This window comes from Telopea speciosissima, chromosome 5 (assembly GCF_018873765.1).
Source record: "Telopea speciosissima isolate NSW1024214 ecotype Mountain lineage chromosome 5, Tspe_v1, whole genome shotgun sequence".
Lineage (NCBI taxonomy): Eukaryota > Viridiplantae > Streptophyta > Magnoliopsida > Proteales > Proteaceae > Telopea > Telopea speciosissima.
In genome coordinates, this window is record NC_057920.1 from 11,006,211 (window position 1) to 11,031,625 (window position 25,415).

Below are 25,415 nucleotides of genomic sequence, written 5' to 3' on the forward strand. Positions count from 1 at the left end.
AAGAACTAATTATTTTAGCTAACCAAACACCCCCCTAAGAGTCCTTCCTAATCTCTGATTGGATGGGTCAATATTGGTCGAATTGGATTGATGTTGTTCTAGACCGATCCTAAATCTTGATCGATTTGATACCAATCCAATGGTACTGTCAAAGGGTTAAAAAGGAATTCTATGCTTGCGAAAAGATTCTAATCCAACAATCCCTATTGGGTGAAAGTTCACAACAACAAAAGCTGTTAATTTTTTTTTTCTTTACGATATCTTGTATTGTGTCGTTCGTCCGTCGTCCTTGGATTAAATATTTTTAGGACTATATAAATATTTTGATAAATTATTTGTAGTTTTCTCTTTAGGAGTGTGTGTGGTCTACGTCGATACACTCCTATGTGTCTATCTCTCTTCTCCTCAAAATAAAGGGATATAGATGTGTTTTCATATGAGAAGAAGAGAGATATATAGACTCATGGGAATGCTGTCATTGGTCACACTCCTAGATTTGGATAGAGTTCTTTTTCCCATTATCGTATAAGGTTTCACTATAAATTTGTAGTGATAATCTAAGAAAGGTGTGAAAACAAATAGTTGTAATCTATTCTCCATTGATAGTGAAGCAGGTCTCATCTCACCGTGAACATAGATTATCTTGTTGAATTACGTAAATTTTTGTGTGTATTATATAATTGTTGTTTATTTATTATTATTATTATTGTTTACATCATTTTAGGTTTTAACTATCATTTTTTGGAGAATCCAAACGAACAAGACGGAAAATGGGTATCATGGTTTGAGGTGTCAGTATCGTATCGTCCGTATCAAGCACTATGTATCGTTTTTGTTAGTTGTCGATCTCGATCCCATGCCAATACCATATCACTGTTCCGGTATAGAGAAGGGATAAAATAGTTTAAAAAAATCTGCTTGTTTAAGAAAATCAAGGATAAATTTGTCTGATACATGCCAATATTGTATCGATACTGTATTGATTTACAATTTACCAATACCCGATCTGATAACGTACACTAAAACCATTGGATATATCCTTGGACCTACACTCCACTTTTTCGACTGTAGTCAAGAGTGACATCCAACAGTAGAGCAGAGAACGGGACCCACTTACTAAGGTGCAAAATGGAGTAATAATTAATCGGGACCGCTAACTCATGCGCGTGTGGGCTATATACCACTATTCTATATATCCTCTTTATCATTTTACACTTCTCCGTGATTGTGATTTGTGATTGATAGTGCTACTGTGCCAACTGAGAGCCAACGCGGCTCAAAACTGCCCCAAAACCCCACTGGGTCTGGGACTCTGGGTGGGAGGGAGACCTACTCCCATAACAGAAAATTAAAAGGGAGTAACAGGAAGTGTGATAGGGTACCCTGAAGAAGCTCTTTCATCATTCTCTATGGTCTGGTCTCCAGTCTTCTGAAAGAAGCAATCTGTACTGTAGATCAAACAATTAATGACAAGTCTTGTCCTTGGGTACGTGGCTCTGTTGAACGTGATCAACCCTGCTCTGCACCTAGGTGCAAAGACCATCTGTTCCAACTTTGGTGTCAAAATCATTACTTATACTGGCAAGAGAGGACATCAAAGATGGTTTCCTCAACCGTGTTGATATTTCCTGCACATGCTAAGGATGGGTTCACACTTCATACCAATAGAGAGTGCCAGTCATGGCCCATCAGTTTGGTTTTTTTTCTTTCTGCCCCGGGCTCCCCCACCCTCCGTCGAATCTTTATCGCCCCCAGTACTGGAGGCGGTCAAGTGCCAACGTGCGGTTGGACATCACCTATGTATGCACGGTGGGGTCCACTCTGCACACATGGACGGTTCTCTAATCGCATGATACGAACTTGACCGCCCACAGTACTGGGGGCAATAATTTTCCCCCTCCGTCCCTCCTTACCAATCAATTTGTTTCTATGTAAAATTACATGGCTCCTATTATGGGATTGTTATCCATATACATATGAATTCACAAGGGTCTTGCCATTGCGTTCATGAATCACAGGAGGAAACGATGTATACCGTTCACCAATGTATAATGTAGACGATACTTTGACTCTCACTAATCATGACGATGTTCGTTTTTGAATCACACCAACAAGAACGAACAGTAGAGCTTCTAAGTTTCTCCCTCTTCATTTTTCATAATGTTTCTTAGTGATGATGCCAATATGAAAAATGGTATCATAAAGTCTGTAATGCACCCTCCCATCAAAGTGTGTGAATTATATAAAGATTCTTTTCCCCTAGTTAGGCAGATTAGGTTCCCTTAATTAAATCCAATTATAATTTGAGATATTCTTGGTCACCAAGTTATGATCATGTGGGACACATAATTAGGGAATTAAGTAATAAATTAATTCCTACACCTATGTCCTTCTAGGGTCCAAGGAAGTAGTCGAACTCACGATCACTAGGTCGCAATGGGGCAACCATACCGTTTTATCGAGGTATGTATTCTATGAGTCAAAACTATGTGTTCTTCAAAATTAAAGCCTAATAACCAATACATAAATAATGGGAAAACATTCTTTGAGCTAGCCAGCTAGAAGGATGCAGGCTGTTGCGCCCAGACACATGGGGATTGGTGCAATGATCACCCCGCCCTCTAAATGGTGAAAATACCATTCCCCTGTGTCTAGGCGCAATGTGCTCTGCGGCAGAACATTGACCCATAAATAAATTGAAAGCAAGTGTAGAATTCGATTCAAAAAAGTGTTTCCCCCGACCGTGTAGATTTTTTCTGTACATGCTAAGGATGGGTTCACACTTTTCACACCAATAGTGGGCCAGGTATGGCCCATCAGTTTGGTTCTTTTTATTTCTGCCCCGGGCCGCCCTCGCACCTCCCTGCCAATCAATTTGTTTTCACATAAAGTTAGGATTTTTCCTGCCATAATTTTCAACACGTTTCGTTTTCTTGATGGAAAGGGGCTTATCTTTATGCGGGCATTCTTGGACTATCTTTTATCAATTAGATAAAAAGGAATGTCCTTGTAGGGTCTAAGGATGATCATAATTTTTGTAATCAAGCCCCCGATCATTAGATTACAATGGAGCTGAATGTTGGATAATGAGGAAAAAATATATAAACAAACTTAGTATAATTGAAATGAAGATGTTCAACTAGAAAAAATAAAATAAGAAATGAAAAAACATAGAGTTATCAAGAACATTCTGCTACACGATAAGTTGCGAGAAAATCATTTGTGGTCGTATGGATGTGTAAAATATGGACCTTTGAATGTTTCAGTACGAATTGAGGATTTGATTTAGATTAAATCAATTAAAAGAGTCAAGGGTAAAAATAAAATGACTATAACTATTATGACTATATAATATAGTAGAATCACTTGAGGGAAAGTGGTAAAAAAAATCCATAATTTTTTTGACTATTAAAAAATACGTATAGCTTTGAATAGAGCTAATTGGAGTCTTGGTGAAAAAGAATCCACGTAGCAAACCCCATTTTATTGGGATAAGGATAAATTAAGTTGCGTAGAATTATACAATCACACAAAGGGTGTCTAAAAAACATAAACATGGACAAAAATAAAAGGGAAAAAGATTGCCACGACACCAGTGTACAGTTGTCCTCTCACATTAATTTTTTTTAAATATTTTCTCTCACCTACTATGAAAATATGATCTTCATATGAATTACCTTTTCAGGACATCTATTGATGTGGTGTGCAGATTCCTCCCCACATTAGCAATGCGATGAACTCTCTCCCAAAATAAATCGGGGCACTATTCTCTGTGTCGCAGCTCAGGCTGCACCAAGGCACATGGGGGTAGGTATAATGACCACCTTGCCCCCTACACACACTATCTATATACCTGAACGTAACCTGCGCTGTGACACATAGAACATTCTCCCAAATAAATATATGAAAGATGTGTCATTGAAAACCTCTATCCACTAGTTTTCCTCACTTCCATATTATAGAGAGCCCTTTAAATATTCTCGTGATAGTGTCACACTCCTACTTCCCAAGTTGGCACATGGACCACGATTTTTCCTTACATCTTTTTGTCCTAAACTTAGGTATTGCACCAACTTTCATTTATAATATAATCCCTCCCTCCCTAGGCTTTCTCTTGACTATTTCCAATTATGTGAGGGATAAACAAGAGCCTCATCAGCTGTCATGCACCCCTTGTATTAGAAAAACCACAGCCCTATAAACATCAATTTCTATAAATATACTTCATTTCCCTCTCAAGAAATAAATAGAGATTTCATTTGTGTGGGAGTTTGGACTTTTAAACAAAGTCCAAGGTATTAATTATCATCATTTATTGCTTATTTATCTCGTTATCAGAATGTGGTTATTAATGGTATATCTTATGAATGGAAGGGAATAAGAGATGTGGAATAATTACTAGAATAAGGAATAGGCCTTGATCTAGGAGACCTAGGTAAGTTTGGCCTGGCCCACCATCATAAACATACCTTGTGTCATATAGACTTCTCTTATAATAGAAGTGAAAAGGAAACCCTGGTCTTCTTGGAGCATAATACTTAGAATGTCCAAGGGAGTAAGTAAGGGTGTCTCTTACTAAAAAAAAAGAAAGAAAGTAAGGGTGTCAAAATCTAAATCGAACCGGTCAAATTGGTCCAACCCAACCTGATCGAGTCTGATCCAAAATTAATCGAGGCCTTATTGGCTCAGCTTCAGTTTACTGGTTAGAGCATCATTCGATTTTTGCTCGTTCAGGCTAAACCAACGAGCCATTGATTGGTCCAACTGATAGGACTAAACCCTAGCCGAACACTGAAACGATCCTCGAACCCTAAAAACCCTATCTAATCTCTACCCAAAACCAGTTTATACCTGCTTTATGAATTGAACCGACCCGTGTTTAACCCGAACCGAAACCAAAAAAATTTGAACCGAACCACCCGATTGACACCCTTAGGAGTAAGGACCGCATAGAAGTGCAAAATGGAAATGACTCTTTCACCATTTGGCAATATATTACGAACGGGTTTAAAAATTAGTAGATATATTATCATGGTTCAATTTTAGATTAATTTAATATTTTCGCATGTTATTAGATTATTTTGATGATTGAAAGAACTAAAAGAGTGGCTTACAATAACCCTAGGAGAGGTGGTGAAGGACATGCATAACCTAGTTGAATGGAGGGCAAGGATCCATATAGCCGACCTCATTTAGTTAGGATAAAGCTTCGTTGTTGTTGTTGTTATTATCATTTTAATGTTATTAAATGCAGTATAACAAATGAGAAAAAAGGAGCATGCCAATCTAAATCGACATGCTTGCTGAGTTCGACTACCCTTACCCCTTTGGGGTTAGCCCCATGGTTTCTATGATTCTCATAGGATCTGGTGCTGACCCGGTGCACGTTTGTAAGGACATATGCGTGTGCCCAGGGGACTAGTCGGGCCGAAAGCCCGGACACCCTCATTGGGAAGGAAAAGAAAATTTGAAAAAAGGGACCGCATGCACATACATTATAAGCTATATAGTTGAGATAGGATCTCAATTTGGAACATATTATTTAGGACAAATTTGATTTAATGGTTGTGATTGTAATATTCACTATGACTGGTGATGAACTTTGCAAGTTCATGAGTTGCCACTTTGTAGGTAATTACATTTGCATGGGGTTAGTTCATGGTAACACCGATCCATTATCGACATTGGTGTCAGCCAATATCGATACCGATACCGATACCTAAAACCATGACTTTCATAAAACAACATAGGCCAGCCTAGCAATTGGTGTTTTGCAACTTAAAGTATAATGCAATTTCAGACTACCCTGTTTATAATTCGGGCCAGGCCTACTTTTCTTGATATGGCTGGGCTCAGGCCATTCCATAAGAAGCCCAGCCCATATGGAATTCTTAAAATACAACCTGGCCCAGCCCAGCCCAGCCCAGCCTCATTAAAAGCCTTGGGCTTGAGTTTTCTTTGTATTGCCAACCAAACATATACGGGAATCCAAAAAATTCAGGTGACGAAGAACCGACACTTGAAGCCCGATGCATAGTCATTCAGATAGCCGTTTCTTCTAAGCATCCGAGGACCGGTCACGAACTCATTCGCGACTTCTGGGCGAAACCCAATATAAATGTTTGTCTCTCATTCAGTCATTTCGTTGAACGATTGATATACACTTATAAAGACTGGGGTTCGGATCCCCTCATGTTCGATATTTTCTTCCGAGTGCTTGTTGAGGCTAGTATGTTTGATGAAGCAAGGAATCTGTTTGATAAAATGTTGAATTACGGTGTGGTTATTTTTGTTGACTCCTGTAACCTTCTTCTTTCTCGCTTGTCGAACACCTCTACTGGTGTTGACATGGCACTGAAAATATTTGGTGAATTTCCTGATATGGGTGTGTGCTGGAACACTGCATCACACAATATAATAATCCACACTCTCTGTATATTAGGGAAATTGAAAGAAGCTCACTCCCGTCTCCTTGAAATGGAGTCAAAGGGTTGCGTTCCTGATGTTATTAGTTACAGTATTCTTGTTGATGGCTACTGCCGTGTTGGGGAGCTTCAAAAGGCACTCGAAATCATAGGGGAAATGGGCCTAAAAGGTTTTAAGCCGAATGCATTTACCTATAATAGCATTATTGTTTTCCTGTGTAAGGTCAGTCAAGTAGTACAGGCAGAGAGGGTGCTGAGGGAGATGATGAATCATGGCATAGCCCATTGATGCATTCTGCAAACTGGGAAATTTGCAGGCAGCATACAGGCTCTCCAATGAGATGCAGAACCGGCGAATTGTTCCTGATACTATAACTTTTACTGCCTTCATTTGTGGGCTTTGTAGAAGTGGAAAATTGGTTGAAGCAGAGAAGTTATTTCATGAAATGCTTGGTAATGGTTTGAATCCTGATGAAATTACTTACACCATACTAATTGATGGTTATTGCGAGGCAGGTCAGATGAAAGAAGCTTTTGCTGTTCACAACCAGATGGTTCAAATGGGGGTCTAACCCCTAACATTGTTACTTACACATCACTGGCAGATGGTCTCTGTAAACAGGGAGAGCTGGAAACTGCAAATGACCTCCTTCATGAGATGTGCAGCTAAGGGCCTGGAACTGAATGTGTGCACATACAATTCACTTATTAATGGTCTTTGCAAGGCGGGAAATATAGTACAAGCGGTCAGGCTCATGGAAGAGTCCTTAGCAGAGTCCTTAAGCATGGGAGAGTCCTTAGCGGAGTCCAACTCCGTCCCTCTCTTGTGCCCTATTACGGCATCTCAAGTGAAGAGATGCTTCTCCAAAGTCCTTAAAATTTCTTATGGAGATGGGCCTTTAAAGTATTTGGGACTACCAACCAAGTTTGGAGTATCAAAAACAGAACTATTTCATAGTATTAGTGATAAAACCTTCAAGAAGCTACATGGATGGACTCAAAAATACCTAACCCATGCAGGCCAAGAGGTATTGTTGAGGGCAATTGCTCTTGCGATCTCAAACTTTGCAGCCTCTCACTTTAAAATCCCCAAGTCGATTAATGAGCAAATTAAAGCTGAGGTGTACCGCTTCTTTGGTTGGGGGGGGGGGGGGGGAAGAAGGGGAGGAACAGATACACTGGTAATCGTGGCATCACTTATCACAATCAAAAGACCTTGAAGGTATTGGTTTTCGAGACCCAGCCATGCACAAAGACCGTTGCTATCCAAAGTAGCCTGGTCATTATCTGTTTGAACTGAAGTCCTTATATTTTCCCAACGTGGATTTCTTGGAGGCTGGAGTTGGAAATAACCCATCATGGGCTTGGAGAAGCATATTAGAAGGAATAACCATTCTCAAGTCTGGGTTGCTGTGGAAGATAGGTAATTGTTCTAAAGATTCAAGTATGGGAAGATAGGTGAATGACATCCTTATTGGATTTCAGAATTCAATCTCCCCCCCCCCCCCCCCCCAAAGATGTGGAGTGTCCACAAGGCAATGGAGGATAGAATTACTTAACTTATGGTTCACCGAGGAGGATAGAAAAGCTATCATACAAATTCACCTAAGCCTCTTTCCTAAAGAGGACTATCTTTCATGGGGAGCATCCAAGGATTGTAGATTTTCGTTTCAAATGACCTATCATCTTCAATGCAAAAACAAAGAGCAGTGCCTAAGGAATCGCCCTTCTATTTCTCGATTGAGTAAGTGGGAATTGACGCCTTCAAAGACCTAGAGAGCTATTTGGTGATACCATTTCCTTCTAAAAGTTAAATCATTCCTATGACAAGCATGTTCAGCCAGTCTAGCTTCGGGTGAGGGATCGTTCAAAGGAGAATCCTCAATGTCTGAGATGTGGTGCACCTTCAAAATCTATAGAACACATCCTCCTCCAATGCCCATTTGCGAATGTCGTGTGGTTTGAAAGCCCTTTGTCTTTCAAAGTTCCTACCCATGCCGAGTTCTCGGTGTCTCAATGGATTGGGGAATAGAAATGTTTCAATAGATTAGAGAAAAAACACCATAGAGAGTTAAGGAGCTTATGTTCATATATCGCATGGACGTGGAGAGTGCAGAATGATCTATTGTTTGGGAAGAGGAAATGGGATCCAGCAAAAGTAATCTTTGAGGCTATTCAGGCTTATCATGAATTTTGGGATTCTCACACCATCCTACCCACTGCCTGGATGGGACCTACCTCCCTCTATTAAAGAGAATTAAGAGAATTGACGGGCAGGCAAATTGAGGAAATATTTTTCCCTCACAATCCTGGTTATTCTTCCATTTGTGAATAATGGACAGCCCCAACCCATCCATTTGTCAAGCTGATAAGGGCTTATAGCCCCTAAACAAAGAAGCATTTCTAGCTTCACATATTACCCAACAAAGTGTGAAAAGAAAAAGCCCTAACTGTCCTTGGGCAAAATATGTCCATGGTGGATCAACCCACAAGTTCCACCATTTGAAAATAGATAAATTGGACATGGCATCGGTTTTAAATAATTTTTATTTTTATTTTTTGGGGGGTGGAAAGTAGAAATCTGTTTCCTCAAAACATGAGATCTCATGGTTTCCAATTTGATCCAAAGATACTATTCATTAGAAGGCCCACCATGCGAGGGGACACTTCGGACTCAAATTTCCCCACTTCATTGATTGGTTTTACATCATCAAAGCTTATAGTCAACTCAATAGTACGTTCCTTTCAACCTTTGTCAGCAGATGACACCATATTTTCAATACCCATCTAAAAGTGGAACCATGTTCATCAACAGGATGAGATTTTGATCTTTCTGGTTACAGAGCATCAAACTGCACTTTACAACCAGTACGAACAAATGATCCCATTCTATAACGGAAGTGAAATTCACAAGTTCTTTAAATCAGCTGCAAGCTCATGAAGATATTCTGGGTCAGCATTGGAGACACCTATAGAACAAATTAGAGCTTCAAAACATAAATACCCAACTCAATTACTCTTTTTCTTTTAACTCAGATTGCAGCAACCAAAATAAACACAATTGCAGGAAAATTACCCTCGCTATAATACATCAGAGACCGATCTCTGTTTGGATTATATATCCTTTCTGCTCTGACATGTTCACTCTCTTCATTCCTTTTGATCTTCTGCTTCTCCATTCTGGTGCGGAGTTCAGATGCAATTCTTCTGATCTCTGTAGGAACAACGATGTCTTCAAAATTCAAAGGTTGTTTTTATAATTGCATAAAATAATCAAGTTACAAAACTTGTATTTCAAATTTTGAGCCACTATTTCGTGGTTTCAGCCATTGAATCCAATTTCTTGTTTACCGTAAGTACAAAAACTCTGTAACCATATCTACCGAAATGCAGAAACAGTCTCCCGAATTATCTCATTCTAACACCTCAACTAGTTTTTTTTTTGGGGAGGGGGGATTGCATACACAAGTCACTTGATCGTGAGCAGATTTACTGATATGTCTATAGAAAATTTCATCAGAGTGACTACCCAAGCTAGTGCAGAACCATATGACTCATTGGTTTCTGTGATGGTCTAATCACACAACAAACCATAATTTAGCCCGTCCCATTGGAACAGGTTTATTCAACTAATTTATTAGAGCATTTTCAAGACTGAACTTCCAGTCTAAACCACGTAATGCACCTTAAAACATGGGTTTAGATAGAGTGAGATGGCAAGAAAAGACATATGGATGACTCCAATCAGTTGGGATGACAATCAAACTTTTCCAGAATCTAAATCATGTTGTTCCCATGATGACATCTGTGCACATATTTTGCCATATGGTTAAGCTGACTTAAAGGAGATGGCACACGGGTTAAACAAACAAATTTGGTCGTAAGTCTGAAATGACCAAAGAGGAAGCCATCACATTGGTTGAAATATGAAGTTATGAAAACCACTCACAAATTTTATAGGCTTTAGTTCTTAAAAAAACAGATATGATACACATTAAGCAAATAAATCTGATCCACGATTCACTTTTCTTTCGGAAGACAGTAATTGATGTAAACTGGCTGTCTAAAACCAGCCGCAGGTGTAGGGATTCTTCCCTACACCAGCCTAAGTAACCATCGGGTAGGTGTAGGGATGAATCCCTACAGTAGCAACAATCGTGGGGATTTTTAGTATTTGTTTTATTTTTATTGAGTTGTTATCTAATTAGGATTCCTAGTGCAAATCTGAATCCTAATTAGAAGTCCTATGTTTTATTTTTATTGAGTTGTAATCTAATTAGGATTCCTAGTGCAAATCTGAATCCTAATTAGAAGTCCTAAGTCCTAGTTAGCATTCCTATTTTGAGTCCTAGTCCTAGTTGGCATTCCTATTTCTATTTTGAGTCCTAGTCATAGTTAGGATTTATTTTATGTCCAGCCTTGAAGGCTATATAATGTAAAGAGCTCCATTGAGCCCCCCACGATTTAATGAAGAAGATTATTGCTTTAATGCATTCCACTGTCCTGAGATAAGCTGTGAAGGTGAGGCTGAGATAGCCTTCACTAGTTCACTGTTTTCTCTCCTTCGAGTGCATTCAAGTTTGTCAAGTTTGTTGCTGCCGATTGTGTGAAGGTTCAAAGATTAGTTACTCAGATCTGTTCTCAGTCCAAGGATCCATCCAACACAAGTAAGCTTTCATCCCAATCCCCTAACCCTTCTTCTCCTATCCGTACCATCAAACCCTAACTCCATTAACCCTAACCCTCAGTTCATCTAATCCTCCATTCTGCCCTAACCGATTGCATTATACCCAAGCAGATTCTGGTTCTAGTTTTAGTTGGATTGACATCCATCTGGAATTACATTATTTGGTATCAAAGCCTAGCTATGGGTTCTCCAAAATCAAGTGATCCAACCACTCTACAGCAACTGGCTGAGATAGTCAAGGTTTTATCTGAAGATGTGAAGACCATCAAGCAAAGTTGATGTACTCGTCACAACAAGGTCCTACCGCACCTCCACAAAGAAATATCACAAATCAAGTCGCCGCTTCATACACTAACAACCGACATCCACGTAGGTTACCACAGAGGGTTCCCACACTACAGACACACAGGATCAATAACAATTCTACCTATGAAGAAGATGAAGATCACGATGGAAATCAGTATTATCGTGATGATAAGCATAAGGTAAAACTGGATCTGAAGGAATATAACGGGAAACATGACCCTATTGCATTCCATGACTGGTTGAGTGCTCTAGATGACTACTTCAAGTGGTTTCGGTTGTCTGAAGACCAAAAGATGCAGCTGGCCACGACTAAGTTAATCGAGGAGCCAGAGATTGGTGGCGTACACATGAAGACAAGGTTGATCCGTCGTCACATGGAACCAATTACTTGGGCAGCTATGAAAGAGATTCTCAAAGAGAAGTACTTACCTCCTTCTTATCAGAGGCGTTTGCATGATCAACTGAACACTATACGACAAGGTACCTTAACAGTTGAGGAGTATATTGATAAATTCAATGACTTACTCTCACGTACGGGTGTAGATGAGAATGATGACCAGCTTATATCCCGTTTCAAGTTGGGATTGAGGGTTGACATTAAAGACAAGATAGGCGTGGTTGAAATATATAATTTGAATCACTGTTTTGAAAAGGCCATGGATGCTGAAGATTTAATCAAGGCTGCCCCGCGAAGATTCACACCGCAGTCCGGTGATATTAGGAGAACCTTTACTCCTAACAGATCTAGTGGTTTCCCTACCCGAGCTCCACCAACTACAGAGGAAAAGGGTAAGGACCCCATGGGTAGTCAAACACCTAACAAGTGTTTCCATTGCCAACAAGATGGTCATTATGCAAGGTACTGCCCCCAAAGAGGGAAGTCCAATTCAGTGATTGCAGCCATGGAAACTAGTCCAGATGTCCAAGTTTGTGACCTGCAGTTTAATGACAATTGGGCCGTTAATACTGCTCTTGAAGGAGAAGACTATGATGATACTTTGGAAGACGAAATTTATGAGGTAAATGTAGTAACTCGCATTCTGGTTGCCGAATCTAAAGGAGAGGACTGGCGTCGACATTGCATCTTTTATACACTGATGGATAGCGGGACAGCAACAGCACAAGTGATCGTGGACAGCGGTAGTTGTGTCAACGTGGTTTCCAAAGCTTTTGTCATTGAAGAGAAGCTTAAAGCTGAACCTCACCCACAACCATACAAGGTATCCTTACTTAATAATGATACTTTAGAGGTTAATCAGCGATGCTCAGTGCCACTCAAGATTTCTGGTTACGAGGAGAATGTCTGGTGCGATATAATTCCTATGATTCTGACTGATGTCTTACTTGGGAGACCATGGATGTATGATAACAATGTATTGACGGGAGGTACAAAAAATCAGTGTTTCTTTGACTTCAAAGGGAAACCACTGGTTCTCAACCCCCTCAATGTACCATTGATGAGGCTAAGGCTTAGAGCTGCCCAGCTGAAGCAACAACAGGTCTTGAAAACTATTGACAATAGACAGCCAATGAAAGGAGGGTCAGGCAGCAAGGCACCACATGCTAGTACTAGTACTACTAAAGCACAACCCATGGAGCAACGAATTCTGTCCCTGCCTCACCGAGAATTCCTTACTACAAGTGAAGAGACAGGGTTGATACTAGCCCTGGTCACAAGAGCAGTGTCACCAACCCCTACCACTATTCATCCCAAATCCATAAAAGATCTGCTTGATGATTTCTCAGATCTAGTACCAGACGATCTTCCAGATGAGCTACCTCCTATGAGGGATATTCAGCATGCCATTGATCTAGTACCAGGTTCGGTGCTACCAAATCTGCCCACTTATCGTCTGAGCCCTACTGAGCATGCCGAGCTTAAGAGACAAGTAGATGACCTGATTCGCAAGGGGTTTATTGTTGAGAGCATTACTTACTCCAAAGAAAGATGGTACATGGAGGATGTGTATTGATAGCAGGGCAATAAACAAGATCACCGTCAAATACAGGTTTCCTATTCCAAGACTTGACGACATGTTAGACATGCTCACAGGTGCTTCCATCTTTTCGAAGATTGACTTAAAGAGCGGATATCATCAGATTCGGGTCCGCCCAGGAGATGAGTGGAAGACTGCTTTCAAGACAAAGGATGGTCTATATGAATGGAAGGTGATGCCTTTCGGTCTTACAAATGCTCCAAGCACCTTCATACGTGTAATGACACAAGTACTTCGTCCATTCATCGATAAGTTTCTTGTGGTTTACTTTGATGACATTCTTATCTACAGCCACACCACCGAGGAGCATCTCGATCATCTAAAGCAAGTGATGAGAGTGTTACGTATAGAGAAACTCTTCATCAACCTCAAAAAGTGTTCTTTTATGTTACCTAAGGTTATCTTCCTTGGGTTTATTATATCTTCAGCCGGGGTTGAAGCTGATCCGGAGAAAGTGCAAAGCATAGTCGATTGGCGATGCCACACACCTTGACGAGAAGTTAGGAGTTTCCACGGCCTAGCATCTTTTTATCGGCGTTTTATTCGGAACTTCAGCGGCATCATGGCACCCATTACTGAGTGCATGAGAGAAAGTAAGGGCAAATTCCAGTGGACACCGGCTGTTACCAAAGCATTTTCCTTGATCAAGCAAAAGATGACCGAGGCACCTGTTCTACGGCTCCCAAACTTTGATGTCATATTTGAGGTGGCTACAGATGCATCCCATGTTGGGATTGGTGGAGTTCTCATGCAATCAAATCATCCCATTGCCTTCTATAGTGAGAAACTCAACGATGCTAAGCAGCGTTATTCTACCTATGATTTGGAGCTTTATGCAGTGATCCAGATTATAAAGCATTGGAGACACTACCTTGTGGGCAAAGAATTTATTCTATTCTCTGACCATGAGGCCCTTAAGTATCTCCTTCTCAGCGATCCATAAGCAACCGCCATGCTAAATGGATCGCCTATCTCCAGGAGTTTCATTTCGTTCTGAAGTACAAGGCAGGCAAAGAGAACCAGGTCGCTGATGCGCTAAGTCGGAAAGTTCTCACCCTATCCACCTCTTCTACTCATAGCACAGGCATCGAACATATCAGAGATGAGTACACAGCTGATGTTGATTTTTCCCCCATTCATACTACATTACAGCAAGGCGGAACTGATGCCAAATACTCCCTACGTGATGGATATCTCTTCTTCGGGACACGCCTATGTATCCCTAACACATCCTTTCGGCAGCACCTCATTAGGGAACTACATGGCGGTGGCATGGGAGGGCATTTTGGCATTAGCAAGACATATGCTGCAGTTGCTGATTTGTATTATTGGCCACATCTTCAGCGTAACGTCCAACAGGTGATTCAGCGTTGTCGAGATTGTCAGCTTGCCAAGGGCGATAAGCAAAACACGGGCCTCTACACACCTCTTCCAGTGCCTCATGCACCCTGGTTACATATCAGCATGGATTTCGTTCTCGGCCTCCCATCTACACGGGAGCGTCATGACTCTATATTTGTGGTGGTGGACAGGTTTTCGAAAATGGCTCATTTCATTCCTGTCGGAAGACATTTGATGCCCACATCGCCAAGCTCTTCTTCAAAGAGGTCGTACGTATTCATGGGCTACCCGAGTCTATTGTTTCTGATCGTGATGTCAAATTCACTAGCTATTTTTGGAAGACCTTGTGGATGAAGACCAATACCAAGCTGAAGTTCTCCACCGCCTTTCATCCACAGACAGGTGGGTAGACTGAAGTGGTTAATCGCAGTTTAGGCAATCTCCTCCGATGTCTTGTTCGTGATCATGCGAAAGATTGGCCTTCTGTCCTTGATATCGCCGAGTTCGCGTGACAATAGTTCGCAATCGGACCACCGGCCGTACTCCATTTGAGATTGTTTTGGGTCTGCAACCCAAGCGCCCCGTGGACTTGCTTCCTCTTCCTCCTCATGTTCGTGTTAGTGTGGACGCTGATGAGTTCCTCCGCCACATCACCGAGGTCCATACCGACGTTCGTCGACGCATTGCTATTAACAATGAAGGTTACAAGGCAGCAGCTGATCGTCATCGCCGATACGTGGAATTCCAACCTGGTGATTTGGTGATGGTTCGTATTTCTCCTAAGCGACTTCCTCCTGGAACCAATCACAAGCTCCACCCTCGCAAAATGGGTCCTTTCAAGGTGCAACAACGCATTGGGACCAATGCCTATATGCTCGAGCTTCCTTCGTCTATGAAGATTAACAATGTTTTCAACGTGGCCGATCTCACTCTTTATGTCGGCCACCATTCGGACGACGGTGATACTGCACATGCTCTCCGCCTCCCACAGTTTACCACTCCGACTGCTGATGTCATTGAGAATGTGCTTGATAACAAGTTTACTACTATGCGGGGTGGTCGCAGCTATTACTCTTTCCTTGTGAAATGGAAGGATCGCCCTGATAGTGACAGTACCTGGATTCACGCCGACGACTTCAGGCGCCTTGATCCTGATCTCTATGAGCGCTACATGTCTTTCATCTATTCGTCGGAGACGAATGTTTTTGAGAAGGGGGGAATTGATGTAAACTGGCTGTCTAAAACCAGCCGCAGGTGTAGGGATTCTTCCCTACACCAGCCTAAGTAACCATCGGGTAGGTGTAGGGATGAATCCCTACACTAGCAACAATCGTGGGGATTTTTAGTATTTGTTTTATTTTTATTGAGTTGTAATCTAATTAGGATTCCTAGTGCAAATCTGAATCCTAATTAGAAGTCCTATGTTTTATTTTTATTGAGTTGTAATCTAATTAGGATTCCTAGTGCAAATCTGAATCCTAATTAGAAGTCCTAAGTCCTAGTTAGCATTCCTATTTTGAGTCCTAGTCCTAGTTGGCATTCCTATTTCTATTTTGAGTCCTAGTCATAGTTAGGATTTATTTTATGCCGAGCCTTGAAGGCTATATAATGTAAAGAGCTCCATTGAGCCCCCCACGATTTAATGAAGAAGATTATTGCTTTAATGCATTCCACTGTCCTGAGATAGGCTGTGAAGGTGAGGCTGAGATAGCCTTCACTAGTTCACTGTTTTCTCTCCTTCGAGTGCATTCAAGTTTGTCAAGTTTGTTGCTGCCGATTGTGTGAAGGTTCAAAGATTAGTTACTCAGATCTGTTCTCAGTCCAAGGATCCATCCAACACAAGTAAGCTTTCATCCCAATCCCCTAACCCTTCTTCTCCTATCCGTACCATCAAACCCTAACCCTCAGTTCATCTAATCCTCCATTCTGCCCTAACCGATTGCATTATACCCAAGCAGATTCTGGTTCTGGTTTTAGTTGGATTGACATCCATCTGGAATTACATTAGTAATGCCCCTCAGAAATAAGTGTAGAGGATCCACTTCATGATTAAAGAAAGCCAACTAACTAGGATTACCACAAGGAAAGTATAGTTTGCATATCAAAGGAGAAACTGTAGAAACAAGGTTTAGTTTCTCACCTTCTGCTGTAAGAATTTAGTGCCATCCCTGCAGGCTTGCATATGAAATGAAACCTGCCTATTAACAAGTCTTAACAAAACTCACCAAACCCACAACTACTTTAGATGACATTGCAGGAACTCATTTCCACTGGAAAAGAAGTTGAGAGCACAATTTTATGCCCAGTTAAAGAGGTATAAACTGTACTCTCATAATGTTCTTTGCTGAATGTCAGCAACAGGAATCTCCAAACATCCATTTTCATTAGCTCCACGAACTGTACAAATACCCAAACGTGGCAGAGATTCCCGTTAACCATGAACACACATGTGCCTCGGTCACAAATCTCTCTCATAATTAAGCCTTGGGACCTAGTGATAGCTAGCAGACTAGCAGTAAAGACCTATATTACATGAGTAGGCTCTTTAAGGAGCCTACTGAAGAAGTACAATGTAGCTATAACCATAATTTAATGGATAGAAGTACCTTGTGATGTCTCACACACTGAGTTTTGTTCAAATAATTGCAATGCCGCATTGACAGAACCCGCATAACTATTGCTTATAATAGACTGTTTCTCAAGCGCTTGGAGCTCTCTCTGCAGCCCAACGGACTCATTTCCAACCTGGATAGCCACTTAGAATCACAAGGAGAGCCATTTTCCCAAAAAAAAAAAGAAAAAAGCCATTTGCTTGGTGCTATTACCACATAAAGCTTCTCTCTCAAAGAATCTAACTGAGAATCAAGTTCTGCATCCGATGGTCCATCTTGATCCATCGAAGTGTCATCAGGTGAGTGCTTCACAAGACATGAATTAAAGAAATAACCGTTCATCAAAACCTGATGAGTATAAATAACTGCTGAACTATTGTCAGATATTACGTGCAATTAGTAGGGCACAGAAAAATAGTGCATGCACTCAAAAGTTCACAAACGGAAGCATCCTTGTAGTAACTTTTACCTTTTTTTCTTCTTTTTTATGGTGGGGTGGGGGGAAAGAACGCTACCTGGTAGCGTGGCCCCTGCACCTTCAACACAAGAGCGGGTGAAATTACCGCCCCACCCTCCGTGAAATCAAATATCCCACCTGTGTTGATGCTGCTGCACACTCTCATTGGCCCCCACGCTGGTGCAGGAACTACACGACCAGACAACGATTTCTTGCCCTTTTTTTTCAACTACTTGAAAGTTCCTCCATTGAGAATATTGCATGCAATCTCATGCATTGTGCCACATAATAAGACAAGATGAGGAAAAGATAATAATAATACGACTGATTTTTAGCCAAAATTATAAAATTAATAGATGAGGAAACAACAAAATTATCATTAATATATAATTAAGAGATGAGGAAACAAGATATTCCTTTGACCGGATGAATGTAATGTTTGAAAAACGTCCGATATGCTCGCAACATGGCAGTCAGCCACTCACATTTTCATTGGATGCATTTATAGTATTGAAAATACAAAGCATTTATCAAAAGCTAGCCAAATCCCCTAGTAACTAAGCTCATTCGCAACACTTACAGCTCTGCAGGAGTGTTTCTGAGCTGGAAGTGCTTCTTTTTTTTTTCTGTTCCTGGGGAGCATTTCTGTGGGAGTAGAAACACACTGGTAACAGGGTGTAAGAGGTGTTCTGAATCAGAAAAGAAACAACGCGTTTGGAAAGCATTTTAACAGAACCACTTTCTACAACACCCAATTCAATATTGTAGGGTACATTGGGGAGCTAATTATAGTATGAGTTTTTCAGGCATCTATGTGTTGGGATGAGTTTAGACACATAATTCAGATTGTATCCCATTTATCTATGGATTTACAAACTTAGTTTCGTGTTGGGTGGATTGTGTTTCATAGTTCATATCTTTCCCTCTTCTTCTTTTTTTGGCATCATATAATCTGGAAGGTTGGATCAGCTGGAAAAACAAACTTGAGTTACCAATTGATCCAAGCATGAGCTTTTCTGGTACTTCTATAACACCTTGAATTGTAAGATTTCTAAACCTTCTTTCTGGATCATACAAAACTAGCTTTCTATAATACATTTCCAGCAGAATTTCCTTGCTCTTTGTAAACCAAAATGGCTTCAAGTATTTAAAATTTTCAACAACCATCAATGTTGCTACCGCTGCCTTCACTAGGCTCATGCTTTGTCTCAAAATAAACTATCTCGTTCTTCTGTTGCTCTTCCAAAACAGTGGCTATGAGAGCATCCTTATCAGCAAAAGTGAAAGAGGACACAGAGTGGAAAAAATGCCTGTACCCCTTAAACGTAAAGGACTGTATCTTAGCCCTTGGCTTTGGAGTAGGTCTGTCAAAACCACGCCTACAAGGTGGAATATAAGTGCGGTTTGGCCGTGACAATACCATAGAAGAACCACTGACCTATGGCTTATTGAATGACTTTTCCAATTGAGAAGGTGCTTACTCGTACTATCACCCTTAGAGAAGGTATCTGGAAGCTCCTCCGATTATAAGGCTTCTTCAGACTTTCTTCTACCTGATATGCTACCTGTACGACGTCACCCATTATAGGCAGTCAACTGTAAGCCAATCCAACACTAATCTGAGGGTGCAATACGTTCCAAAACTGCGCCACTAATACCTCTTCGTCCCACTCAAAGTCAAACCTAGTGGCTAAGAGGTAAGACTTCGCCACATACTCCTCAACAATTATATTACCCTGTTACAACTGTGAGAACTGAAGGTACACTGCGCTCTCTGGTGGTGCTTCTAAATTGAAGAAGAGTCGCACTGGTACTTGACTGGATCAATGCGAGTAGCCTTCCCAACAATCATATTACCCTGTTACAACTGTGAGAACTGAAGTTGTGTATGTTGCTTGTAGTAGGTTGACAAAATCTCAGCCTAGGTGTTGACCAACCTAATACCTCGGGTCCGATTTTGCTGTTAATACTTGATCCACCAGACTCAAGTTGTACCCTTCATATTGGCTTCAACAAACAAAAGCTTCCTGGCCTCAATCAAATCATACCATGGCAAGAATACCTCCATGGTATGAGTCTAATCAAGGTATTGTTCCGGATTATTAGCCCTATAAAAGTCAAGGACATCCAACTTGGCATCATCAAAATAGTTGTCAAGGCGGCAAGGCGACCCAAGGCGGTGGAGGGGTGCCTAAGCGCTTAGGTGACCAAGTGTTATTTTTTATTTCCCCTCTTTTCTAACTTTATTTAGTATGCTACAATATATACCTTATATCATCAAAAATCAACATTAAGCTACATCAAGTCATCAAAAATGAACATTAAGCCACATCAAGTCATCAAAAATCAACATTAAGTCACATCAAGTCATCAAAAATCAACATTAAGTCACATCAAGTCATCAAAAATCAATATTAAGCCACATCAAATCATCAAAAATCAACATAGAACTAGAAGACAACAGAACTGAAGAAGCAAGCTATTGGAAATTTAAAACAATCAAAACATACATTTGATTTCTACTGTTCTTAGAATTGGTCATTGTCTTGGTATACCTAGTCTCACATTTGGTTTATATTGTTCTTAGAAAATATGATTTATCTATAAATAATTAAATTGCTCTTGATTTAGAGAAATATTTTTGTTCTCTACGAAGCTTGACTAATCAAATGATTTTATTTTTATATGAGACTTTTTGTATTAGGTACAACATAAAACCAGCTTCCCAACAAATCCAATATTGCTTAAATCTGATTTATGTTGAAGGAGTTATGTTCCGGTCAAACCATATTTGATGCACGCGAATGCTTTCAAAATCGCTCTGAATGAAAATATTTTTTTATATATTAAAACAAATGAATATTTTACCGCACTTTTGGTTTTTAGAAATGTTTTACCATACTAAGATTTATGGAATTTTTAGATTTGAGAAAAACTCCAGCATTAGAAAGTTGAAAATTTCACCTACCGCCAAAAATCCAATTTTTGTTCTTGAACTAGGGGGTTGACTTTTTTAACTATTTTTATGGATTCAAATAGAGGGTATTTGCTTATTTATGAATAATATCTTAAGTAAATGAAATAACAAATATAAAACATTCACTTAAATGATATTTGGCATAATAAGGGTTGATAACACTAACGCAACAGTCGCCTAGGCCCCCAAAATTCCACCTGGATGCCTAGGTGACGCCTTGACAAATCAAAAGGTCGGCCAGCCCCATATGAAGGTCGTTGTACGGGTGGTGTAGTGTGATACAGGCCCTGTGGAATGGAATTGGAAGAATCCCCAAGTGTGATACAGGCACCCAAGTGTGATACAGGCCCTATGGAATGGAATTGGAAGAATCCCCAAATTGAATTGAGCTCTTCACTTTGTCAGAAGGAATCAGCTATCAATGGAAGCTTGTAGGAATGCCATCAGGTTCTGAAAAGAAGTAACAGTTGTGTTGAGGTTATCAACACTAGTGGAGAGGTGATCAACCTGGTTTGTAAGATAGAAATGCCTGCCCTAGTTTCCTTATGGGAGTTGAGTTGCTGAATAACCTCACTATTAGTGACCATGGCTAAAGGTATGGAGAAGGATTTTAGGCTCTGAAACCAATTAATGCAAATCCAGGTTCCAAAATCCTGCTTTTGGGTTACTATGGGGGCACTAAAATCATGGAATTCTCAAATAGAAGAACACGTCGCAATCTTGTAAATAAATGGAAGTTTTGGGCCCTTGAAATAGAAGAAGACAATAACAAGGACTAAATGGTAATTAAAATTGAAAGAGAATGGCCTTCTGGAATTTTAAATAAGAATGGGACAAAATAAAAAAGAACTTGAAATGCAAGGACCTTTGAGTAATTTTTACAAATTATCCTTAGTTGCAATTTTTCGGAATTGTTCATCTTCTTCTCCATGATGACACATACAACCAACATCCCAGAACCACTCCCAAGTGAAAAATCTCTCTCATATAACCATGGATCGACCTGAAACCCCAGGGTATGATTAGCAACTACCAACTATAGTTGTCATGGTGTCTAGGCGACCCAAGGAATTGGAGGGGGCTTGGACGCAAGACAACACCAACAAGACAACCAAGGCATTCAATGTGCCCGCCTAGGAGACCAAGGCGCCTGGACGCCTTGACAACTATGCTACCAACCCTATCAAGGTGATCAATAACAGAACCAAAAGTCTAAGGAACAAAATAATATTTATCCCTGCAACTTAATTTTGTGACAGAAACTAAACCAGTTTTGAGTTCTGATGTGTAGCTTCCAACAGGATTGGTTTTGGGAAGCAAGGTTCTGGAGTTTTGGTCGCCTAAAGGAGGGTAACTGAAGCACAAGATTTCAGGGTGAAAGGGACAGGGATAAAGGAGTTTGATTCCTAACTTTTGGGCTGCAGATTTCATCCGAAAACAGGGACCAGCAGTAAGAGAGAACATGGTGACAAAAAAAGGAGACAAAGAAGGAAAATAGATACTAGATAAGAAGAACAAGCTAAAAGATCAAGGAAGAGATCGGACCTGAGGAGAAACAGATCGGAAGAATGAAATCGGAACAGGGAGGACGAAGAATTCAGCAATAGACTAGCCTGTCGACTCTCAAAGCAAACCAGCACATAAACTCAACTATATTCTCATTCAATTTCTGCATAACCACTGGGTTTGCAATCATAATATAAAGAGAGAAACAGACTTCTACTTAAACTCAATAACTAAAACAACTCCAACGATGGGTTACTTTCCTACATATCTAACTTCCCTAATATAAACTAAAATGCAATTAGAAGAATAACTCTAAGAAACAAATAAATTCCCTACTAACCCTTATTAGACCAAAAGCCTAGTTTGGTTCTGGTTCAGCTCAGTCTGGTTTTCCAGATCAGTTCATGCCGGTCCAGTCATGCATAACGTGTAAATGGGATCTAGTGATTGTCAGTCAATTCACAAAATGAATGCCTGTTTTTATAATTGACGCCATCCAGAAATGCATTTGTAATACCAAACGGACCTACATACTACAAGTATGAGCCTGAACACCTGAGATCCCAGTAGTAATTTATGCAGAAAGATGCTTTCTACAACTTTCACTCAAAGCCTATCCAGTCAGTAATCTGCTGCGTGTTTTATGGTCATATATCAATCCCATATTAGGAATATACATAAATAGAAGATGGAGAAAGTGAAGCCAGAATGTTAAGTATTAAAGATTGACCGTCTCCAACGACTAACAGAACTGCTGTTCAAATAGAATTTGATGAAACTGTAATTTGAACTTTGATATCAAAATAAGAGTCCTTGATCATTTGCATGATCACCTCAAAAAGATTAAATTCGCTAAGTGAATGGTGAGTGCAGTTGCTGCAATTGTTATACAATATACACATAACTAAACTATTTAGGGTGAAATTGAAATGTATAAGTGGCTAGTAACATGCCTAAGATAGAGAACATACAGATTTCGGCATTGAGAATCCTTTAGGAACAGCAAAGCAGTGCTGAAGGCAGTACTTCTCCCACATACCAAGTCGCTTATCTACAACTGCTTGAATCATATGATGTATGGAAGAAATACCCTACAAAAACAAACCAAAGGTCCAAGAAGTTAGGAGCACATTTGTCATATTATTTTCCTCTTGTCCAGCAAAAGTAATACTGCCAGTGTTTGGTTTCCTAGCTACAAGTGTTGAGCCAAATCCATTCGTTGAAAACTTGAAATTGTATAATGGATATGAACACTAAAGGCAGCATAAACTTCAAGATATCATGACAATTTTTTTTTTTTTTTTTTTTTTTTTTGGGGGGGGGGGGGGGTGGGAGAAAAAACAACCTGTATTTTTCCATGGCAGCCTTTGGTTGGAGTTGACTTTATACCGTGTGCATCTATTGAAATTCCAAATGCATAAAAGGGAAATTCAATTTAAGCTTTGTGCTAGTTAAAATTATTCATCTGGCAGATTTTGCTTCATTAAACTATTAAAGAGATGTACCGAATCCACGGGATCTAGTTACCCTTACTGCTTATGAGCTACATCCCTTTCCTTTTGCTTTCTATTGAGAAAGTTCCATCCACCTGTCCCTTCATTTTCATTATATCCCAGCTCTCCTCCCCCCCCCCTCACCACCACCACCATCCCCCAGGGGGAAAAAAACCCAGCACCTTTATTTGGAATGGGGCGAGATAAGACATCTTGAAAGACAAATCAAAATTCTCTACTATACTCTAGCCACTTTGGCATTTCGTTAACATTATGCAGTTACATCCATGGTTTCAAAAAATCGGGAATCGAATCAATGAATTGGCCTATTCAGATCAAAATCAGCCATGATCAATCCCAATTCCTGCTGATTCGATATGGCCGATCCATGCCAAAAAAACCCTAGAACCGGTAAGTTTTCAGTTCTGAGTGCCAGTTCTAGGGTTCTTGGAACAATTCCAGCTGATTTCAATCCGATTTGGATCGGAATCCGCAGGGACTAATTCAATCCCTGATTTGATGTTTTAAAACACTAGTTACATCACTTTCTCATAAAAGAAATTTTGAAACCCTCAACCCTCACAATCGTAAGTATGTCGTCTGGCATCAGGTTCTCAAAGCTCAATGAAGCAAAAACAGACGGTTATAGTGGACAAAGCATTCTCATTTGAACACCAAATCTACAAGGGAAACAGAAATATCAGTAAATCGAAAACACTACCTTCTTTAGATCATCTGATCGATCTGCGCCCGTTCTAGCCAAAAGTTTTAATGCCTCCCTGAAGATGCATATAGAAGAAATGTGTGAATCAACAGACAGAGATAACCACAAAAGGAAAAAAAGGAATTAGTGATTTTGGGGGATAGTTGCGATAAAGAAGAACATACTGATCGTAGAACTCAAACGCCCCATCGACCATATCATCAACAGCGTTGAGCACTTCGTTTATAAAGAGTTGAGGGTTCAAATTGAAAGCATCGAAAATGGCATCGTTTTCGCTGTCTTCCATTGGTAACTCTTTGTGCCCAATACTCTCAAATGAACCAGTTTCGTATTCTCTGGGAGATCGCAAAGAGAACTTGTTCTGAAGAAGCAGAGGCAGAACTGACGAATTCTCTGCAAATGCGGAGAGATCAAACGAGTTATAATTTTTTTACCAAAAACCTCCTTTCCCGCCAACAGGGTTTATCTGGTAACTTTGAATTTATTATTTGGATGTTAGAGCAAAATTCAAACATATATAACCCATGTTTGGGTGCTTATCGGGTAGGCTGGGCCAGGATTTTGAAAATTTTGGGCCAAGCTGAGGTCCCTAATGGTCAGCCCAGCCCATCCAGGCTCAACTCAACCCGGACCTAACCCAAACATCGCAACCCTAAACTTTATAGTTACTAAAGGGCTGCAAAAGATATTTGATGAGTGTGTTATTGGTGTAAATATATATCCACCAAATTTGGGCCCAATTGAACTGCCACATGGTTGTAAAAGTGGGATCATTATCTGCTCCATTTCTCTGCCTGATTCATTTCCCCAAATTCCTCTAATAGGAGGTGGAAATGATCACCCTATCCCCTGCCCGAATACATTGGCCGGGGTGGGGTCCACCCCTGTTA

The 25,415-nt window shown here is 40.3% G+C and overlaps 1 protein-coding gene and 1 pseudogene across 2 annotated transcripts; one reads left to right on the forward strand and one right to left on the reverse strand.

The window, feature by feature from the left end:
• The first annotated feature begins 5,561 nt into the window (after positions 1–5,561).
• LOC122662763 lies at positions 5,562–9,307 on the forward strand (annotated as a pseudogene).
• Positions 9,182–24,842, reverse strand: LOC122661176 (protein MIS12 homolog). 2 transcript variants are annotated; one of them, XM_043856515.1, is made up of 7 exons: positions 24,690–24,842; positions 24,523–24,580; positions 23,280–23,399; positions 17,582–17,671; positions 17,363–17,501; positions 9,502–9,639; positions 9,182–9,394 (listed from the first exon to the last, which is right to left on the reverse strand). In XM_043856515.1, the coding sequence occupies exons 1-7, from the start codon at positions 24,809–24,811 to the stop codon at positions 9,333–9,335; spliced, it is 729 nt and encodes a 242-aa protein (XP_043712450.1). In that variant the 5' UTR covers positions 24,812–24,842; the 3' UTR covers positions 9,182–9,332. The 2 variants fall into 2 exon arrangements, with proteins under 2 accessions (XP_043712450.1, XP_043712449.1); XM_043856514.1 differs by having other exon boundaries at positions 17,582–17,674.
• Positions 24,843–25,415: the final 573 nt, after the last annotated feature.

Bases quoted from the DNA above. Each gene is read 5' to 3' on its own strand.
- LOC122661176 (XM_043856514.1), bottom strand. From the start codon at position 24,811: ATGGAAGACAGCGAAAACGATGCCATTTTCGATGCTTTCAATTTGAAC. The intron at 17,502-17,581 runs GTAATAGCACCA...GTGGCTATCCAG, and splicing joins TGAGAGAGAAGCTTTATGTG to GTTGGAAATGAGTCCGTTGG. The intron at 9,640-17,362 runs GTACTTCTATCC...TTGTTCCTACAG, and splicing joins AGTGTGTGAGACATCACAAG to AGATCAGAAGAATTGCATCT.